This window comes from Ananas comosus, linkage group 7 (assembly GCF_001540865.1).
Source record: "Ananas comosus cultivar F153 linkage group 7, ASM154086v1, whole genome shotgun sequence".
Taxonomy (NCBI): Eukaryota; Viridiplantae; Streptophyta; class Magnoliopsida; order Poales; family Bromeliaceae; genus Ananas; species Ananas comosus.
The window spans coordinates 12,290,998-12,308,310 of record NC_033627.1 but is presented as its reverse complement, the minus strand read 5'-3'; the positions used below and the strand labels follow the sequence as shown (position 1 = coordinate 12,308,310).

Below are 17,313 nucleotides of genomic sequence, written 5' to 3'. Positions count from 1 at the left end.
CACCCTTCATAATTAGCTCAACGAATGCATTACATGCATATTTCTATGTTGAGCAGCACTTTGTCACGGCCTTAGCGTTATTATTCGCAAAGCCCGTGCGGCCCGCGTTCCAGCTCGAAAATGGGCAAATCTAACTTCTTATTGCTATTCTGGATCTACATGCCCTACGACTAACTATACATAACGGAAATAAGAGAGAGAGGCAGAGATTTTCAAAAGACCTAAGTACTTCACTACGTACCTAGAAAAATAGAATTACAATACACAACTCCTCTTGTGTTTTCACCTCTCTTCCTTACTTTGGCCATAGCCATCCCCATCATTTATAGGCTCTTAGATATATTGAATCTAGCCTACACTAATTCACCACTAAAGACAAATTAAAGCACACATTAACTCATCTACTATCACAAAGTAATGAGCCCTCATAAATGTCTCATGATTGTAAGATGATCCCAAGGTTGTCCATGTCCCTTGAGTTTCCGCTAGCAGTTATGGAGGCATTAATTGCAGCAGTTACATGCCCTTTCATCTCTCATGAAAAGCTGTTCGTTTTGGTTCCCCTTTGGCTGCTCACTTAGTGAAGTTGAGCCAAGACTTGACCGCACTGAAAAGTCGCTAAGTTCCTGACAAATTGCAAGGTAAGTACCAAACATTAATACTGTTGCAACCAAACATATTATTATGACTCAGTTGAAAATAATTAATTATTCAATCTTTAATGTACCAACTTGCAATAAATGAATAATTATGGCCTACCAAATTAATGTACCAGTGTAGCTATAATTTGTATGTGTGGGTGGGATTGGTACAAATAAATGAAGCATTAACACTTTTTTTTTTTTTCTTTTTTTGCTTCTTTATAGGTTCATCCCATATGCCCACTTAGGTCATTTTAATAAATGAGTTGAAGACAAACTGGGATCGGCTTACTCGTGTTCTAGCTCATATTTGGCTCGAAATAAATGATCGCTTATTTAATAAACAGGCCAAACATGAGCCGAAATTAGCTGAATATTTATATAAAACTCATCTAAGATATTATTTATTGTGTATGAATAATATTTACCATCAAGCTTTTTGGACTTTAGTATAATTTCGAATAATTACGAAATTTATTTTCTAGATCGAAGTTTAAAATATTCTAACTGTTGGATCACCGATTTGGAAGTTTCATCATAAAAAATAATTTATAAGTACGAAAAATTTTATACTCATAAGAGTATATATAGTAACCCTACCCCCCCCCTCTCTCTCTCTCTCTCTCAATATATATATATATATATATATATATATATATATATGTATATATGTATATATATATATATAAATTAATTATATTTTCATTTTACACAAACTATGCAATTTACTACCATTGAAACCACTTATAAAACTTATTAAACTACACTCTTTTTTAGTGCATTATAATTTTGGCATAAGTACATGTTACACAAGCACAAGCTTTTTTACATAACAATCCCTCATAAAATTAAGTATTTAAATCCACTACTTCGAAAGACGTCGATGCGGGATCCGCGACAACAACTCTGAGTGAAGGAACCCTATTGACAAGCTCCGGAGAGGCTACACTGAGCTGGTTTCTGCTGATTTTCCGCTGCAGCCTCCTCTTCGCGATGTACCCTCGTACGAACGGAGTCACATCCTCGTTTATTCGTATCATGACGAAGAATAAAAGTCGGTAGGCGATGATCATGCAAAACAGAACCGAGAGGTCGATCCACTTCGACCGACCGGTGTCGATTTGGTAGAACTTTTGGAGTACGTATTCTCCGGAGATCTTCGGTTGGTCCGGGGTTTGGTTGTCGAAAATTAGTCCTTTTAAGTCATTTTGGTACTGGCCCTGTCACATAGCAGGACCGGTTACTAATTCATTTCTTATAGAGGGGCTTATTTGCAAAATCGGCCTCGATTAATTAATTAATTAATACCTCTTGGGCCCAATAGTGGAAGCTCATGTATGAAACTGGGTATCTCCAAATAGGCTTTGGAATATCATTTGGGCGCCTAAAGAAACCAGAGACCAACATGAAAATTCCCTGCTCAAATCAATTCAAATTCAAAATTAATTCAAATTGAAAAAGAGTTAATTCAATCCTGCTGAACTTGTTTTAACAATTGTTTCAGCAAATTTACTTCTGAATTTGACCAAGTGAAGAACATTATTTCACTGCTTTAATGTAATCAATCTCATGATCATATAATGTAGTGTTTGTCGAAAAACGAAAAATTGGCACATACCTGAATGCCTGCTCCAATTATGATCCCCATGAGGAAATTCGGGATTACGCTCGCGATCGCCATCATTAGGCTCTCGACAACCGTAATGCTCGAATAGAGGCACAGAACGAAGAACAAGTAATGCACGAATCCGGGGTGGAGGCGCACCATGAAGTAGCAAACCGTGCCCGACAAAACGGATATGAGGAGCAGGAACGGCATCGCGGAGAACGTGTTCCCGATGACGAACGCGAGGACTCCGTAGTGCCCGTTGAGCCGCTCTCTCTGGAAAACCTGTCAGAAATTTTTCAGCAAAAGTTTCGAGGCTGTTTTCAGAATTCGAAAGCAGTTTTTCGCAGGAGAAATGAATGAAAATGTGTGTGTGTGGGTGTGTGATTACCTTCATATCTTCTACGAATGACGGGAAGCCTCCGATCGACATGAAGGTCACGAAGCCGAGGACGAAGGAAGTGCAGGATCCTCTGGACTGAGAGAAATTTAAGTGTTTGCTGAAATCAGTAACTGAAACATGATTCTTGTAAGTGGAATGCATTGTTTGGATGCTGATACCAGAATCGCGCTGAATCCGGTCCCTACTTTGAAGTAGATGGTTCCGATACAAATCGTAACAATGATATAGATCACGAGCCTCAGCCAATAGTAACCGAAGTCCCTCGACATGTTCACGAACGAGCGGCGCGTCAGAGTGAAGGCCTGCATGCAGAAACTGGCCTGACTCCCTCCTGAATCCAATACATTTCCCTTCTGCAACAAATATCACTGCTACAGTTGAAACTCTGACGACGACGTAACTTAAAGAGCTATAATTTGTAACTAAATGTAGCAAGAACTATAATTCGTGTATTCATACGACTCTCGAGATCTCCTCGACTTTTTGGCGAGCTGTGTGGCCGTATTTAGAGCGGCTGTAATACGCGACTAGCCTTTGAATTGCTTCTGCAGATGTCATCTTTTCCAGTGGATCGTCGGCTCTTGCAAACTTTAACAGAAAAGAAAAATGCTGCTTAGTAACTATGTATTGCTATCGCCGCTTAAGATTCTGAGATTTGAGTTCAGAATTAAGTTCTTACTCTCATTTTTATTGAGCCTTTCAGAGTGCTCTTCACCTTGTCGAAATCAGTATTGACGCACTTGAGAAAATGGTCCGACGGGTTCCTCCGAGGCGGGCAGGGCAAGCCGGCTTGCGCGAAGAACTTGAAATCGACGAATTAAGAACGTTAATAGTGATCTAACTAGGTTGTTGAAATATTAGAACAAAAAAAAAATTTGAACATATTGGTTAAATTGCAGAAAACCCCCTGTCAATTTGCAATTTTCACATTGCCCCTTAAAAAGTTTTGTACTATATATATGTGTGTGATTCTCTCAAACTACTTGGTTGGTGTTCCAATAGATGAAATTATAGGGGGTTTCGAGATTTTCAACCTCTCGATCGTTTTACCTCATGTGCTTCGGATGCTTTCCCGAAATAGACAGTTTTGCCGCCCGAAAGGAGGTAAAGATAATCGAAGAGCTCGAAAACTTCACTACTCGGTTGATGAATCGACGCGATCACCGTCCGACCGTCTCGCGCCAGACTCCGCAGAGTTTGTATCACAAAGAATGCTGAAGCACTGAAAAATAATCTCCTTGATTTCATTTTGACAATTTTTGAAGCTCAAATGAAGAAGCACTAACATGAATAACCAAAAGAAAAAATTTAAGGTTAAAACTTTGTTACAAAGTGTGTAATCTTACTACCTTGATGTAAGTTTGATTCTCAAACAATTTGAGTAAGCTAAAACTCAAGATTGAAGCAAGAAAATATATCAAAGTTAAAATTTTCGTACATATCGGTAACTGAAAGGGAAAAAGTGCGAAACGCGGTATTTACAGGAGGGTTTTCGATTGTTTACCTATCGAGACCGCTTGTCGGCTCATCCAAGAAGAGCAATCTAGGCCTCATGAGGATCTCTAAAGCAATGCTAACTCTTCTCTTCTCGCCACCGCTGATGCCCCGCAGGTGCCAGTTCCCGATCACCGTATCCGCGCAGTCCTGCAGCCCCATTTCGCTGATCGTGCCTTCCACGAGCGCGCGCTTCTCCTCCCGCGCCATCTTGTCGGGCAGCCGGAGCTGCGCGGAGTACGATATCGTCTCCCTCACCGTCAGAGTCCCGATCAAGTTATCGTCTTGCGTCACGTACGCCTTTTGGCGCCAAAATTCAAACATCATAGAGTTCAAAATAGTGTAAGTAACCGACTTCACTACGAGCATGAAAAAGAAGTAGAGGAGATGCATGCGTGCATCACCGCGGTCCCGAAGGAAAGCTTGGTCCTCCTCCCGTTGATCAGGACGGTCCCCGACAAGAAGGCGTTGGTCGCGAGGCGACCGGAGAGCGCGTCGAGGAGCGTCGACTTCCCCGACCCGGACGGGCCCATGAGCGCGGTGAGAGTCCCGGGCTCGGCGTACCCGGTGAGCCCGTCGAGCACTCGCTGCGCGTCGCCGCTCCTCAGCGTGACGATCACCGTCAAGTCCTTCCATGTTAGCCTCGCGGAGACGTCGCCGTCGCCGACGAGCCCCATGCTAGACCTTTCCCTCCATAGTGTCTCACTCAATGGACTCAACCCTCCTACCACAACTCCACTCCTTGGTGCACCACCACTGCTACTACTATTACCACACTCTATCTCCTCCCCCATTACCACCTCTTTTGTTGAACCACTACTATTCATGATCTCCTCTCACTTGTATATGCACTCTTCTTTTATGTATTCTAAGTTGTTGATTTTGTGTGTTATAACATGGAAACAAAGAAGAGTTTTGGAACCATGCATGCAAAAGGAACAAAAGAAAAAAGAAGGAATAGTTAATTGGTTTCTATAAAAGAGATGTGGGGATAAAAGAGTAGGGAAACAAATTGGATTTTAATTAGTGCTAAATATGATTAAACTATGTGGATAATATCTCTAAAACCAATTAACTATTCCTTCTTTTTTCTTTTGTTCCTTTTGCCCTTTTAAATTAACTTGGATAGTTAATAAAAGGATCAAATTGGTTAGGAAATTAGATTCTACAACTCATGTCTCATTATTTCCATTATTGCAATAATTAGATCAAATGTAGATTGTTGAGTTTATGCTATGTCATTTGCTTTTATTGGTTTTGTAGGAAATGGGCATTATTCCTTTCCCTAAGAATAGAGACAAGATTTTTCATTTTGTAAGTAAAAATCCCACCATGTTTCTCTAAGAAAAGGAAAATGGGATAAATTGCACCACCATTCCCACAATTAATTGTGACAAGTGTTTTGTTTTATTTCCTATTATAATTTACTATTATAGAAAAAATAGGGGATGTTTGCTCATTTACCCCTAACTACTATTTAAAATTTTTAAATTTATCCTAAAATTACCAAAATTTCTTCCTATACTCCAATTTTCATTAGTAATTAAACTCTAGTAGGTTTGGGAACATCTTAAGGGATTTTTACTTAGAATTAGATGATTTGATCTAGGGCTAACAATCCAGCTCGCTTTTCGTGAGCCAACTCTTATTCGCCTCTAAATGAGCTTGATCTACATTTGCTAAATGAGTCGAGGACGAGCTAAATTTTTCATATTGAAATCTTAACGAGCCTAACATATTGAGCTAAAGTTTTCAGCTCGCTCGTGTTTGACTCGATATAACTCAAATATATATAAATAGGGCTGAGCTCGAATGCTTCTAGAAATATTAGCCATTTTTTGCTTCGAACTTTTTCACCTTCGAATAAATCCTCTTAATCACTACTAGCCTTTAGATCAGTACTATTATTTGAATTTTAGGCCAACACAAAATGTAAAGAGGCATATATTTTGTGAATTTTAATTATTAGATTAAGATTCTAATTTTTAATTTCCTTTCAACTTTTCACTCACTAGTAGGGCTGACGATATAACTTAAGTGTTCACGAGCCAGCTCGTGTTCAGCTCGTTAATAAACAAGCAGAACATGAGCTGAAATTTTCAGCTCGATATTTTAATGAGCTAATTCGTGTTCAGTATTTATTAAACGAACTTAACACACGTGTTGACCTCAACTCACTCATATGGCTCGTTGATCTCCCTAGTTTGGTCGAATATATGAGATTGAGTATCGATGGATTTGTGGTGCATAGATTTACGGATTGCGCTCAGTGAAAACAAATATATATCCAATATAAAAGTATGAGCACTAAAACAAAATATAAGTGAAAGTTCAGAACAATAGTTCAATTTATCCAAACAAAAAATATTGTAACCACACCAACATTAAAAAATTTGATATATATATATATATATAGCTAGGCTACTATACTATCTATAGTACCGAGCTTCGGTACTATAGTGTTGGTTTTCGATCTTAGGGCGTTCAAATCAACGATCCACACCGTTAAAACTGATCTAGGGTATTTAAAGTTTCTAGAAATAAAAATTTATATTTTTTCGACATAGTTTACTTTATGATCAAACTATTTCAAAATTGTCAATTTTCAATGGCTATTATGACGAGTTTGGAGTTTAACAGTGTAGAAGAATCTAAATTTCTTCAAATTTTGATAGAAAATACTTTAAACTATATAGATTAAGGTTAACATTCTTGATCTTGAATTTAAAAGTCCTATGCTCAAATTTTGAAGATTATTCAATCTCCACCGTCCATTTTGATATAATTTATTTACTAAGTAAACGATATCGAAAAAAACTAAAATTTTATTCCTAAGAAATTCATATACCCTAGATTATATTTAACGGTGTGGATCGTTGATTTGAATGCCCTAAGATCGAAAACAAACACTATAGTACCAAAGCTCGGTACTATAGATAGTATAGTAGCCTAATTCTATATATATATATATATATATATATATATATAAAAGTTTAAGGTTCAATTTTTTGGTAGCTCTCTACGATTCCTCAAAAAAGTATGAAAAAAAATTCATTAAAAACTCCTTTTTCAGTTTCTTACCCAGTTGGTTTGAAGAAAAGTAAGTATTTCTAAAAATCTTTTTGCCATATTTTATGATAAAATAATATTTTTATTTTCCGAATTTCTTAAGGAAAAAGAAAACGCTGGTTTTCTATAAAATATGGGAAAAAGAATTTCATAAAACCGACGAAAAAAATTGGAAAAATAACTTTTCATGGAAATATTTTTCTTGGAAACTTTTTTTTTTCACGCTTTTTGGATGAGCCAAACACCAAAGAGATGAGTACAAATAGGAAAAAATCGCACGGAGGCCCTCAAGCTATAAGTTATTGAGAAGTAGATCCCTGAAGATAAATTTTTTACAAGCTAAATTCCTAAGCCAACGTGGTGTTAAATGTGAGAAAATTCATGAAGTTTCGCGCAAATTTAAGAACATAATGTAGCAACTTTCAAATTAAACAACAAATTAATTGGGGAGTTCAAATTATTAAATTTTTTTTTTTTTAAAGGAAGAGATGTGATCCGTACAATTTATTAAAGATTCAAAATATTGTTGATCGAATTAAATTCGACCCATAACGCTATTATGACAACTTTTATTAAATAAAAAAGCAGCAGCAAGAAACCAAGAGAATCAGAAACTTTTTGCACATTACTCCACCTTTTTTCAGTAATTTACACTTCCCTTTTTGACAATTTTATTTTAACCTTCTAAGGAAAAGAAATAAAGAACACCTAAAAGTTGAAAGATCCCAATGAATATTCATCTTCACCTAAGCCATATAAAATTATCATTATTAATGAAATACTTTCGAATAATAACAAAAAATATAGCTAATGAGTCAGCAGTTTTATGTGTCAGTATTATTACAATAAAAGCGACTCAATATTGCGAGAACATGGATTCAAAAAAACACATCTAATATGCAAATATTATAGTTTCTCTCCGCCAATATCTTTAAATGAAAATTTTGCCAAATCATTTGAGTTATGTTTTAATTTGATTTAAAAATCTCAAATCGAATAATTTTTATTTTTATTACACCTTCCAGATCATGCCCTAAAATGTACTAACAATTGAGAAGAGGAAGAGTCTTTTTCCAGCAAGTAGTCCAATTTGTGCAGGTAAATAAAGTGTTAGCTCCAACCATTTTCTCACCTAAAAATTTTAAAAATTGGGACCATTTAATTTGCTCCTAAAAATACAAATGCAACCTCCTCAGCCATTTAATTATATATGTACATTTCAACAATCAAGTGCTTCAACTAGAAATCAACTTATCGGAGATCGCCGATCACACACGTAGATATATATATGTATATGCATGGCGTTTTTAATTCTCTCGTGCGCATCGTGATATTACGCATGGAAATGGATCGAGTTTAGATGAAATCGTAACACGATATGTACACAAATTTGCCTGATTTTTATTCTCCTTCTATTCTTGTTTTATTCTCTCTTTTTTTTGAATGAAATTAATGGTCCATTGTATTCTAATTTTGTGTCACTAGATGAACCACATATTGGATGTATAGCATCTTCATGAATTGCATGTGATGATGTTGATCACACACACCCAACATGAAAGAAGCCTTAAAGCTCTTACATAAATTTTCATTTAGGTTTAACTAATGAAGTACTTAATCTTTAGTAGTCGATGCATCTAGCTAGTATTTGGAAACATGCATAGACATGTTGGTAGATCTAAGTTGCTATCTAAGTAAGTCCATGGTTGTTGTTCTATCACCACTCTGCGCACTTTTAAATCGAGCAAATACGTGTCCCTTACGCAAAGATTTAAGAGCGAAGGAGAGAGAGATGTCACCTAACGAAGGACATTAAATTTGCTTGAGTTAATTCCTGAGTTGCGTGGGTTCTATAACTATATAGGAAGATCAGTTTGTGGATCTTTAATTACACTGGCTAAAATGCGGAAAAATAATTTTGAAAAATAAAATAAAATGCGGGAAACACTTCTAAATTTGATTTGTTTCATGTTGATCATTGAGAAATTAATTTTAGGACCTATATATATCTCTATTGTGTTGACTTATGAGCAAAGTAAATTATATCGATTGCTCAATGACACTTATGAATGAGTAGTCAAAGGATGATATATATATATATAGAGAGAGAGAGAGAGAGAGATGAACTGGAATGTTTCTAACAGTATTAAGGCTTTGATATTTCTAATAGGTATTAGATAAGATTTTATATTACAAATTTCTACTATTTGGATTTTAGGCCAACCCAAATGTAACGAGACCACCTATATTTTATGAATTTCAATTATTAGATTAACATTGTAATTTTCTAATTTTTCTCCACTTCTTTACCCAGTAGCAAGGCTGACAATCTAACTTGTTGTTCATGAGCTAACTCGTATTCAGCTTGTTAATAAACATACCGAGCACGAGCTGAATTTTTTTGCTCAATATTTTAATGAGCAAGCTTGCTTATTAAACAAGTCGAACACGAACTGGCCTTAGCAGCTTGCTCATGTCCGGCTGATTGACAACCCTAGTTTTGATCATATGTTTTAGTGTGAATCCTTGATTAAGATCACTAATAAGCATTAAAGACTATATGTTTCAATTAAAAGGATCACAAAAAAAAAAAGAAGAAAAATTGCTGAAACTACGATCATTTCTTACTTAGAAAACAAACCAACTTTATTTCAATCAAATCCCCCTAACAAAAGAGGAATTGTTACACACATAAACCAAGTCCGAAAGACGACAAAATGAAAGAGAAATAACTATATCAACTATCTTTATTTCCTCAGTAAATTAACTACCAAAGTTTAGAAGTAACCAAAGAAGCTAAAAACTAGCTAGTCCTAGGTTCGCAACATCTCGTAGAGATTTCGATCGACATGCATCTTAACAGTTGGGAACACACTTGGCGCACTTGACGCTGCATTTCTCATGCCCTTGCTCCGCGGAATTCATGCACTTCTTGGAGCATATCACCTTCTTCTTCAGGCACTCTTGTTTCGTAATGCAGGTCCTCTGCGTCCTGACTTGCGCATCTCTTTTGTCGCCGCCAATAGGCACCCTCGTCTCATCATCACGCACATTCTCCTTGTCTTCCATGGCCTCTTGGCTTTCGATAGTCCGTAAACCACCGCCCCTCTTGCTCAAGTCATTTAGGCCTTTCTGCGGTTTGGTGTGGATACGAACGTCGGTCTCATGCTCTAGTGAAGAAGCATTGACAAGGATCACGAACGAGAGAAGAGCCACTAAAGCGAAGCAAGCGGTTCTCATGATTGAACTATCTTTTATCGACTGCTTGTTGCTTGTTGCTTGTTGCTTCTTCTGGTGTCTCATTTGGATCGATATGTTTACGAACTATATATAGAGAGCTCTAGCTATATAAGGGTGCAACACATAGAGTAGTCGAAATGGCGTGGTGCAACAGATCGAAAAGGAAATGGAAGATGCATTTTGATTGAGCATGGAGAGTGTGAGCTTGTGAGAGGAGAACCAAATGCATGAATGAACTACATTTGCAAGTTCAATTTGAAAGAGAGGCTAGCAAATCTCTCTCTCTCTCTCTCTCTCTCTCTCTCTCTCTCTCTCTCTCTCTCCAACACACACAAAGCTCTTTGGCATGTCAATCACAAACATGAACATGTTCTCTATCGGTATCGAGCTAAAAATTTCAATCTTTCTGTTAAACTATGCAAAACGATGTACTGTTATTTTCTAAAAGCTTAAGTTGTCAGATAACGATATATAGATTAGATTTAGAGGAAAAAAAAAACACATGAGGAAATTTTGTGAAAGACCATGTATAGTATTTGGATTTCATTTTTTTCATTGGATCCCCCCAAATATGTGTTAGGATGAATTTGTACAATTAGAAACAAAAATTGAGTTGCAATTGCTCATTGTAAAGTATAAATGAAGTGATCATTAATTGATTGTGAGTAGTGACTAAAACCCAACTTGAACCCAAACCCAAACTTTTCTAACCTGATCATGGTTCGCTCGTTTTGTTCGATAATCAAATTAGTTGCATCAACTTAAGAAATGTGCCAAATATTTATACCTTGATTTGAAACTTGAAAGTGCGGGATGGAAAAAGCATTGTACAAGTAGAACTGTTTGAAAAAATACTAACAATTTTTTCAGTGTCCAATTCCTTTCAACTACAGTATGCGTGGAGCGGTAGAAGCTTCAAATCGATCCCATCCCTAAAGTTTTTTTTTTTTTTTTATTTCAATTCAAGTCATTTGAGTTTTGTTGAGTATGAAGTATCAAAACACTATGTAGTCCAAAACTTTTGAGCTAAATATTAAACAATAGTTTCAAAAGATGTTAGAGTACGAGATCCAGAGTTTGAGCCTCGTCAGCTACATTCTCTACTTAATTGAGAGAAATATCATCCGCTCGATTAATTTGCGCCTGTGTTTCAATGTTGTCTCATAGTTTATGTCTCTTGAGACATTATCTCACAGTTTAAGTTTTTGGAGATAAATATGATGGCGTTGTGTCGCAAACAAGTTAATTTATTAACTAGAACATACCAAGATGGTAGCATCGATCACATGCATGGATCGCACACGGGCCCGAATTGAGGCCTGCTTAGTTAAGCCCGATCCGGCCCAAGTTTATTGGATCTATTTTTGGCCCGAATCCGATCTAACACAATAGGACTGAACCAAATCAGGTTAAGTTGGGTCGACTCACGGAAAAAATTCTCAAGACCGGGATGACGGAGTCAAACTATTAAATGATTAGCTAGAGTCCAATCCAAATATTCTCGGACTTTTATTTTGGAGGCTCGGCTCAACCCGATAACCAAACAACCACTTTCATTAAACCCTCTACAGATATTAAGGAATAGCAATGTCAATGGGTACGGATACCCAAAATTTTATCCAAATCCGTATATATATATATATATATATATATATATAAAGAATTTGATTTTTTTATAAATATAAAAAATAAATATTTTTTTGACCATAAAATCACGTGACACAGTTTGGCTGCAAAATCAAACAAAGCTTAAGATGCTCATGCATAGTACGAAGTCGAAGACACTCCATAGTCAAATTTATCGATTGGTGTAATCTCTAAATACTAAGTAATTAATTAATAATTAGTTTTGTTTCACAAATTACAAGGAATCCTTATTAGTAATTAATTAGACCCCTGCATGAAACAGCTCAACTCTTTTGGCGTTTACGCCACGCCTGTTTCCTATGATCACCACGTGATCATCACATGCCATTAATTATCCTAATCCTAAAATTAATTGATTAAATCACATTATCACAATCACCAATTCACTCATTAATTAATTAATTAAACTCTCTCTTGCAACCTCATTAATGATATAGTTTTGTAAACCAAATTGTGTGACTAAGAACCAGCTAGCCACGTTTTCTTGCGAAGCTCTTACTCAAATTCAAATACTAACATGAAATTTAAATGCATGCTTATTGTTAAGAATTCAAATGTAAATAGTCTCACATTAAACGACTAATAAAAGAGTAGAAGATCGATATATATATACTGTGAGATAAAAGTTTTCTATCGAATGAGTTTCATCAAATATGTTACATTCTTGGGCTTATGCGTGTCTGGGCTATACCCACAACTTTCCGACAAATGGTATCAGAGTCGATTATTTAGTGATCCGCTACTAGTTTAAATGATATAGTAGGATCGAATTAGTGGCTTGGGTAGGAATTAATTATTGTGAATATGAGATATCACGAGATATCATATTCGGATTTATAAGTTTGTTTTCCTAATAAGAAAAATTATCATGTAGATAAAATATGCTATTTTACTAAATCAAAAATAGCAGAATTTTTAAAGAAGTGAAAATTCTTCTTTCTTACAATCATACTAATAATCTCTGTATGAAATAAGTAATTCATTCCGGCATTCAAACATGACCAATCATACAGAAATTGTGATAACACAATATCATAATTGGGTCCATATAAGGCATAGATCACTATAACAGAATTAGATTATAGGGACACATGTTTGGGACAACAGAATTAGATTATAAGGACACATGTTTGGGACACTTTTGTGTAAGTGTCTCATTTATGCAAAAATTTTAAAAAAATCTACTAAGGCATAAATATAAAGCCCAATCCAATAAAAAATAAAAGTTTTTTTACTCTACTCAACCCACCCCACCCTGCCCGTTCGACCTGATTACAAACAGAAAATAAAAAAAAAAAAAGAAGAAAAATCGATCACTATCTTCCCTTCTCTTCTCATTCAATCCGTTGAAATCCTAGACGAAGAACCCTTCGCTCTCCTCCTCCGCCACCGCAGCCAACAAGATAGAGTTCCGTCGGTTGCTAAATACTTAAATAAGTGTTTGTACATTAGCAGCACTTTTTTCATATTATACCAACATTTTTAAACTGTCACTATATACCTAGTGATCCCACATATAGCAACACTTTGTAAAAGTGTCGGTAATTTAGCCAGCAGCACTTTTTTTGATCTGTACCGACATTAAAAAATATCGCTATACACCGTTTTTGTTGTAGTAGATTAAACGCGATGATTAACTCGTCACATCTCAACGGTGTCATGTACAAAAGCAAAGGAAAAAACTTGTTCTTCTTTACTAGGCGCCTTCTAATTGAGACCATTATAAGTAACATATAATCTATAACTCTATATTAATCTCTAATAAATTATACACGTAACATCACCACTTTCATTCTTCGATGTGAGCTCCATAGCATCCGGTTTCTGTCCTTTCGATTGAAAAGGAGAGATCTACTGCATCTTTTCGTCGTTCCCTCTCCCTTCTCAGTTGCATCATCCATCGTTGTTTTCTCTTCCTTTCTCGTCGTTTACTCCGCTGGATTCGCGCTAATAACTTATAATATCTAGCTTAGTAACTTTGACTGTCACTACTCTCGAGAAGTGTAAAAAAAAACAAAACAAAATAAATTGATAATAGAAAAATTATTACTAATAAACTTAACATAAATCTTAAATAGTGTGCAGTAGAGAAGGTTAACATGCTATTTATTCTATTCATTTTTTAAGAAATAAATTAGGAATTAGGAGGGGTTTTATTCGTCGAAAAAGCATGAAAAAAATTTCAAAAAAAAGATTTTCATGGAAAAATCTCTGTTTCAATTTTCTGCACTCCATTTAGTTTCAAAGAAAACTAATTTTTTTGAAAATTTACAAATTAAAGTTTTCATTTTCTGGAATTTTTTGTAGGAAATAAAAAATCTTAGTTTTTCATAAAATTAGGAAGAAACTTTCCGGAAAAACTAGTTTTTTTTTTTTTAATCAACTGGATAGAAATGTGAAAAGGAAGTTTTTCATACGAAATATTTTCTCGAAAAACTTTTTTTCACGTTTTTTTTTTTTTCTGAAGAACCAAACGATTAGCTGAAAATGTGAAGTAACTAACTAGATTTGTTGATTATAATTAAATATATGGTGGTGATTAATAATTAGTATAGTGCACACATCTCATTTATAGATCATCCTCTTAATTATTATATTGCTATAAGTAGTTTGATCAAGAGAAGGCGAGTATTGGGGGTCAAAGCATATTGACCCTAATCGCAATATTAATCATTAACTATCTATAATTTTACTTTAATTTAACTGATAAAGTTATTAAGTATTAGGAAGAAACATTTCTTTTGAGCCAATTTATGATTGGAAAAAGAAAAGGTGCTAAACAAGAAGTTAAAAAAAATTAATTTAATTAACGCCTCTTGAAACTAAGGTTAATTTACTTTAAACTAGGTCAAACACCACGTTATATATTCAAAAAAATTAATTTAATTAAAAATAACTCACAAATACTCTGTTGTAAATAATGTAGGATCGAAAAACTATTAAGTGAATCCCTTCACATGCTTCATCTAAATCTCGCTCATCTCCATGTATAATAATCTGCTTCAAACTTACTCATCAATCCACACACCACCAAAACCATCTATAAATGAATATGTAGTAGTGGTGGTATTAGTACCCCCACACTGAAAAAAAAATAAAAAATAAAAAATAAAATTTCTTCTGTACATGCGCGGCGTAAGTAGTTGACCATGAGTATCATCCAAACTCCCCTTCTGCTCCTTGCTCTCCTCCTCGCGGGCATGTCCCTTGCCCGCGGCGACCTCTACGGGAACCAGTCGCCACCGCCGCCGCCGCGGGGGCCAGCTCCACCACCGCCGTTCCGGGTGAAGGGGAAGGAGTTCCCGCCGGAGACGACGGTGTGCAACGACAACTCGACGCGGTGCTTCGGAAGGACACTGACGTGCCCGGCGGAGTGCCCGCAGTTCAAGCCGGCGGACCCCACAGCCAAGGGCTGCTTCGTGGACTGCAACGACCGAAAATGCGAGGGCGGAATTTGCCGCCGTGAGTACACATATATATATATATATATATATATATATATATATATATATATATATATATATATATATATATNTATATATATATATATATATATATATAATGCACATTCAGAACATGTGTAGGACGCATATGCAAGCTATATATATACTGTGTAAAAGTCTTGATTCAAAACAGTGCGAACATTTTAGATAGACGGCTGTTTTACATTGTATCAAAATAGAGAATCTTAGTGTCTGATACTATCTTTGGTAATCTTTGTTTGCAGACCGGAAGCCGAACTGTGACGGCAACGGTGCCAGTTGCTATGACCCGCGGTTCGTTGGCGGGGACGGAGTGATGTTCTACTTCCACGGCAAGGCCGGTGGGCACTTCGCGCTCGTCTCCGACCCGAACCTCCAGATCAACGCCGGCTTCATCGGCCTCCGCCCCGCCGGCCGCCGCCGCGACTTCACCTGGATACAGTCCCTCGGGCTCCGCTTTGGCCGCCACTCCCTCACCCTCTCCGCGACCCCCGCCGCCTTTTGGGACCCCCACGCCGACCACCTCTCTCTCTCCTTCGACGGCCGCCCCGTCCCCCTCAACGTCGGCCACCTCTCCTCCTGGTCGCCGGCGCCGGCCCCCTCCCCTGGCCTCTTTGTCGAGCGGAATGGCGCCGTCAACACCGTCATCGTCACGCTGGCAGGCGTGTTCGAGATAAAGGCTTCTGTGGTGCCGGTCACGAAGGAGGACAGCGCGGTGCACCGGTACGGCGTGCCGGACAACGACTGCTTCGCGCACTTGGCTGTGCAGTTCAAGTTCTTCGGGCTATCGGAGAGCGTCGAGGGGGTGTTGGGGCAGACGTATCGGCCGGGGTTTGATAACCCCGTGAAGCGCGGGGTGCCGATGCCGGTGATGGGCGGCGAGGACCGGTACGCAACGTCGGGGCTCCTCGCCTCCGACTGCCGCAGCTGCATATTCTCCCCCGCACCTGCCGCGGCAGTCGCTGGGCTCGTCGAGGTGTCTAAGTCAGTGTTCGACTGCACCGGTAAATCCGGTGGCGGATACGCCGTGGTTTGCCGGAGGTGAGGGACTTGCATGCACGCACGTACACGTGCATGAGAATTGCATGCATGCATGGTTGATTTTGGTGAATAAGGTGGTTGGATTAAGAAGTTAATTACATATAAATATACTGATCGAGGATGATGATGATGAAGAATACAAATTATAATTTAGTAAGAGAAGAAGATCATGTAGAATTGATATGTTGTTGGGGTTTTAATATTATTCTTTTGCGTTTCGTAAGTTGTGTGTTACTTTAAAAAGCTATTTGGGAATGAATAAATTTTACTACTAAACTTTTTTAATATATCCCTATATCTACCCCTTGCATAAAAATAATTAATAAAATGTGACGAACATGTTATTACATATAGCAAAAAAAAAAAAAAAACAAAAAAAAAAATATTTTCACATTGTAATTAGGGGTAACATTAATTGAAACACAAATAGGTCCAAATCCATCTCAGTTTGATCTCCACTATTGACATCCAAAGAAAATCAAATTATTTATAAATAATAAATGACTTAAAAATATGGGAAAACTTCAAAAACACCCCCTATGGTTTCGTCGTTTCTCACTTTGCCCCCCTGTGGTTTAAAATGTATCAAATTGCACCCCTGTGGTTTCGTTTTTATCTTTTCGATAGTTTTTTTGTTAATATTTCATTAAATTATATACAAAAAACTTCAAATACCTATCTAGATTTATC

General features: G+C 36.9%; 2 protein-coding genes across 2 annotated transcripts; one reads left to right on the top strand and one right to left on the bottom strand.

Moving 5' to 3' along the window:
* On the bottom strand, nucleotides 1,389-5,183 carry LOC109712478 (ABC transporter G family member 11-like). Its single transcript, XM_020236059.1, has 10 exons — nucleotides 4,549-5,183; nucleotides 4,155-4,444; nucleotides 3,701-3,872; nucleotides 3,330-3,452; nucleotides 3,110-3,238; nucleotides 2,809-3,003; nucleotides 2,639-2,725; nucleotides 2,260-2,532; nucleotides 1,950-2,057; nucleotides 1,389-1,861 (listed from the first exon to the last, which is right to left on the bottom strand). Exons 1-10 carry the CDS (start codon nucleotides 4,969-4,971, stop codon nucleotides 1,490-1,492), a joined length of 2,172 nt encoding a protein of 723 aa, XP_020091648.1. The 5' UTR covers nucleotides 4,972-5,183; the 3' UTR covers nucleotides 1,389-1,489.
* LOC109713381 lies at nucleotides 15,210-16,870 on the top strand. Its single transcript, XM_020237439.1, has 2 exons — nucleotides 15,210-15,562; nucleotides 15,828-16,870. Exons 1-2 carry the CDS (start codon nucleotides 15,250-15,252, stop codon nucleotides 16,625-16,627), a joined length of 1,113 nt encoding a protein of 370 aa, XP_020093028.1. The 5' UTR covers nucleotides 15,210-15,249; the 3' UTR covers nucleotides 16,628-16,870.

Bases quoted from the DNA above. Each gene is read 5' to 3' on its own strand.
- LOC109712478 (XM_020236059.1), bottom strand. From the start codon at position 4,971: ATGAATAGTAGTGGTTCAACAAAAGAGGTGGTAATGGGGGAGGAGATA. The intron at 3,004-3,109 runs GTATGAATACAC...TATTTGTTGCAG, and splicing joins TCGAGGAGATCTCGAGAGTC to AAGGGAAATGTATTGGATTC. The intron at 2,058-2,259 runs GTATGTGCCAAT...TGATTTGAGCAG, and splicing joins TAATTGGAGCAGGCATTCAG to GGAATTTTCATGTTGGTCTC.
- LOC109713381 (XM_020237439.1), top strand. From the start codon at position 15,250: ATGAGTATCATCCAAACTCCCCTTCTGCTCCTTGCTCTCCTCCTCGCG. The intron at 15,563-15,827 runs GTGAGTACACAT...CTTTGTTTGCAG, and splicing joins CGAGGGCGGAATTTGCCGCC to ACCGGAAGCCGAACTGTGAC.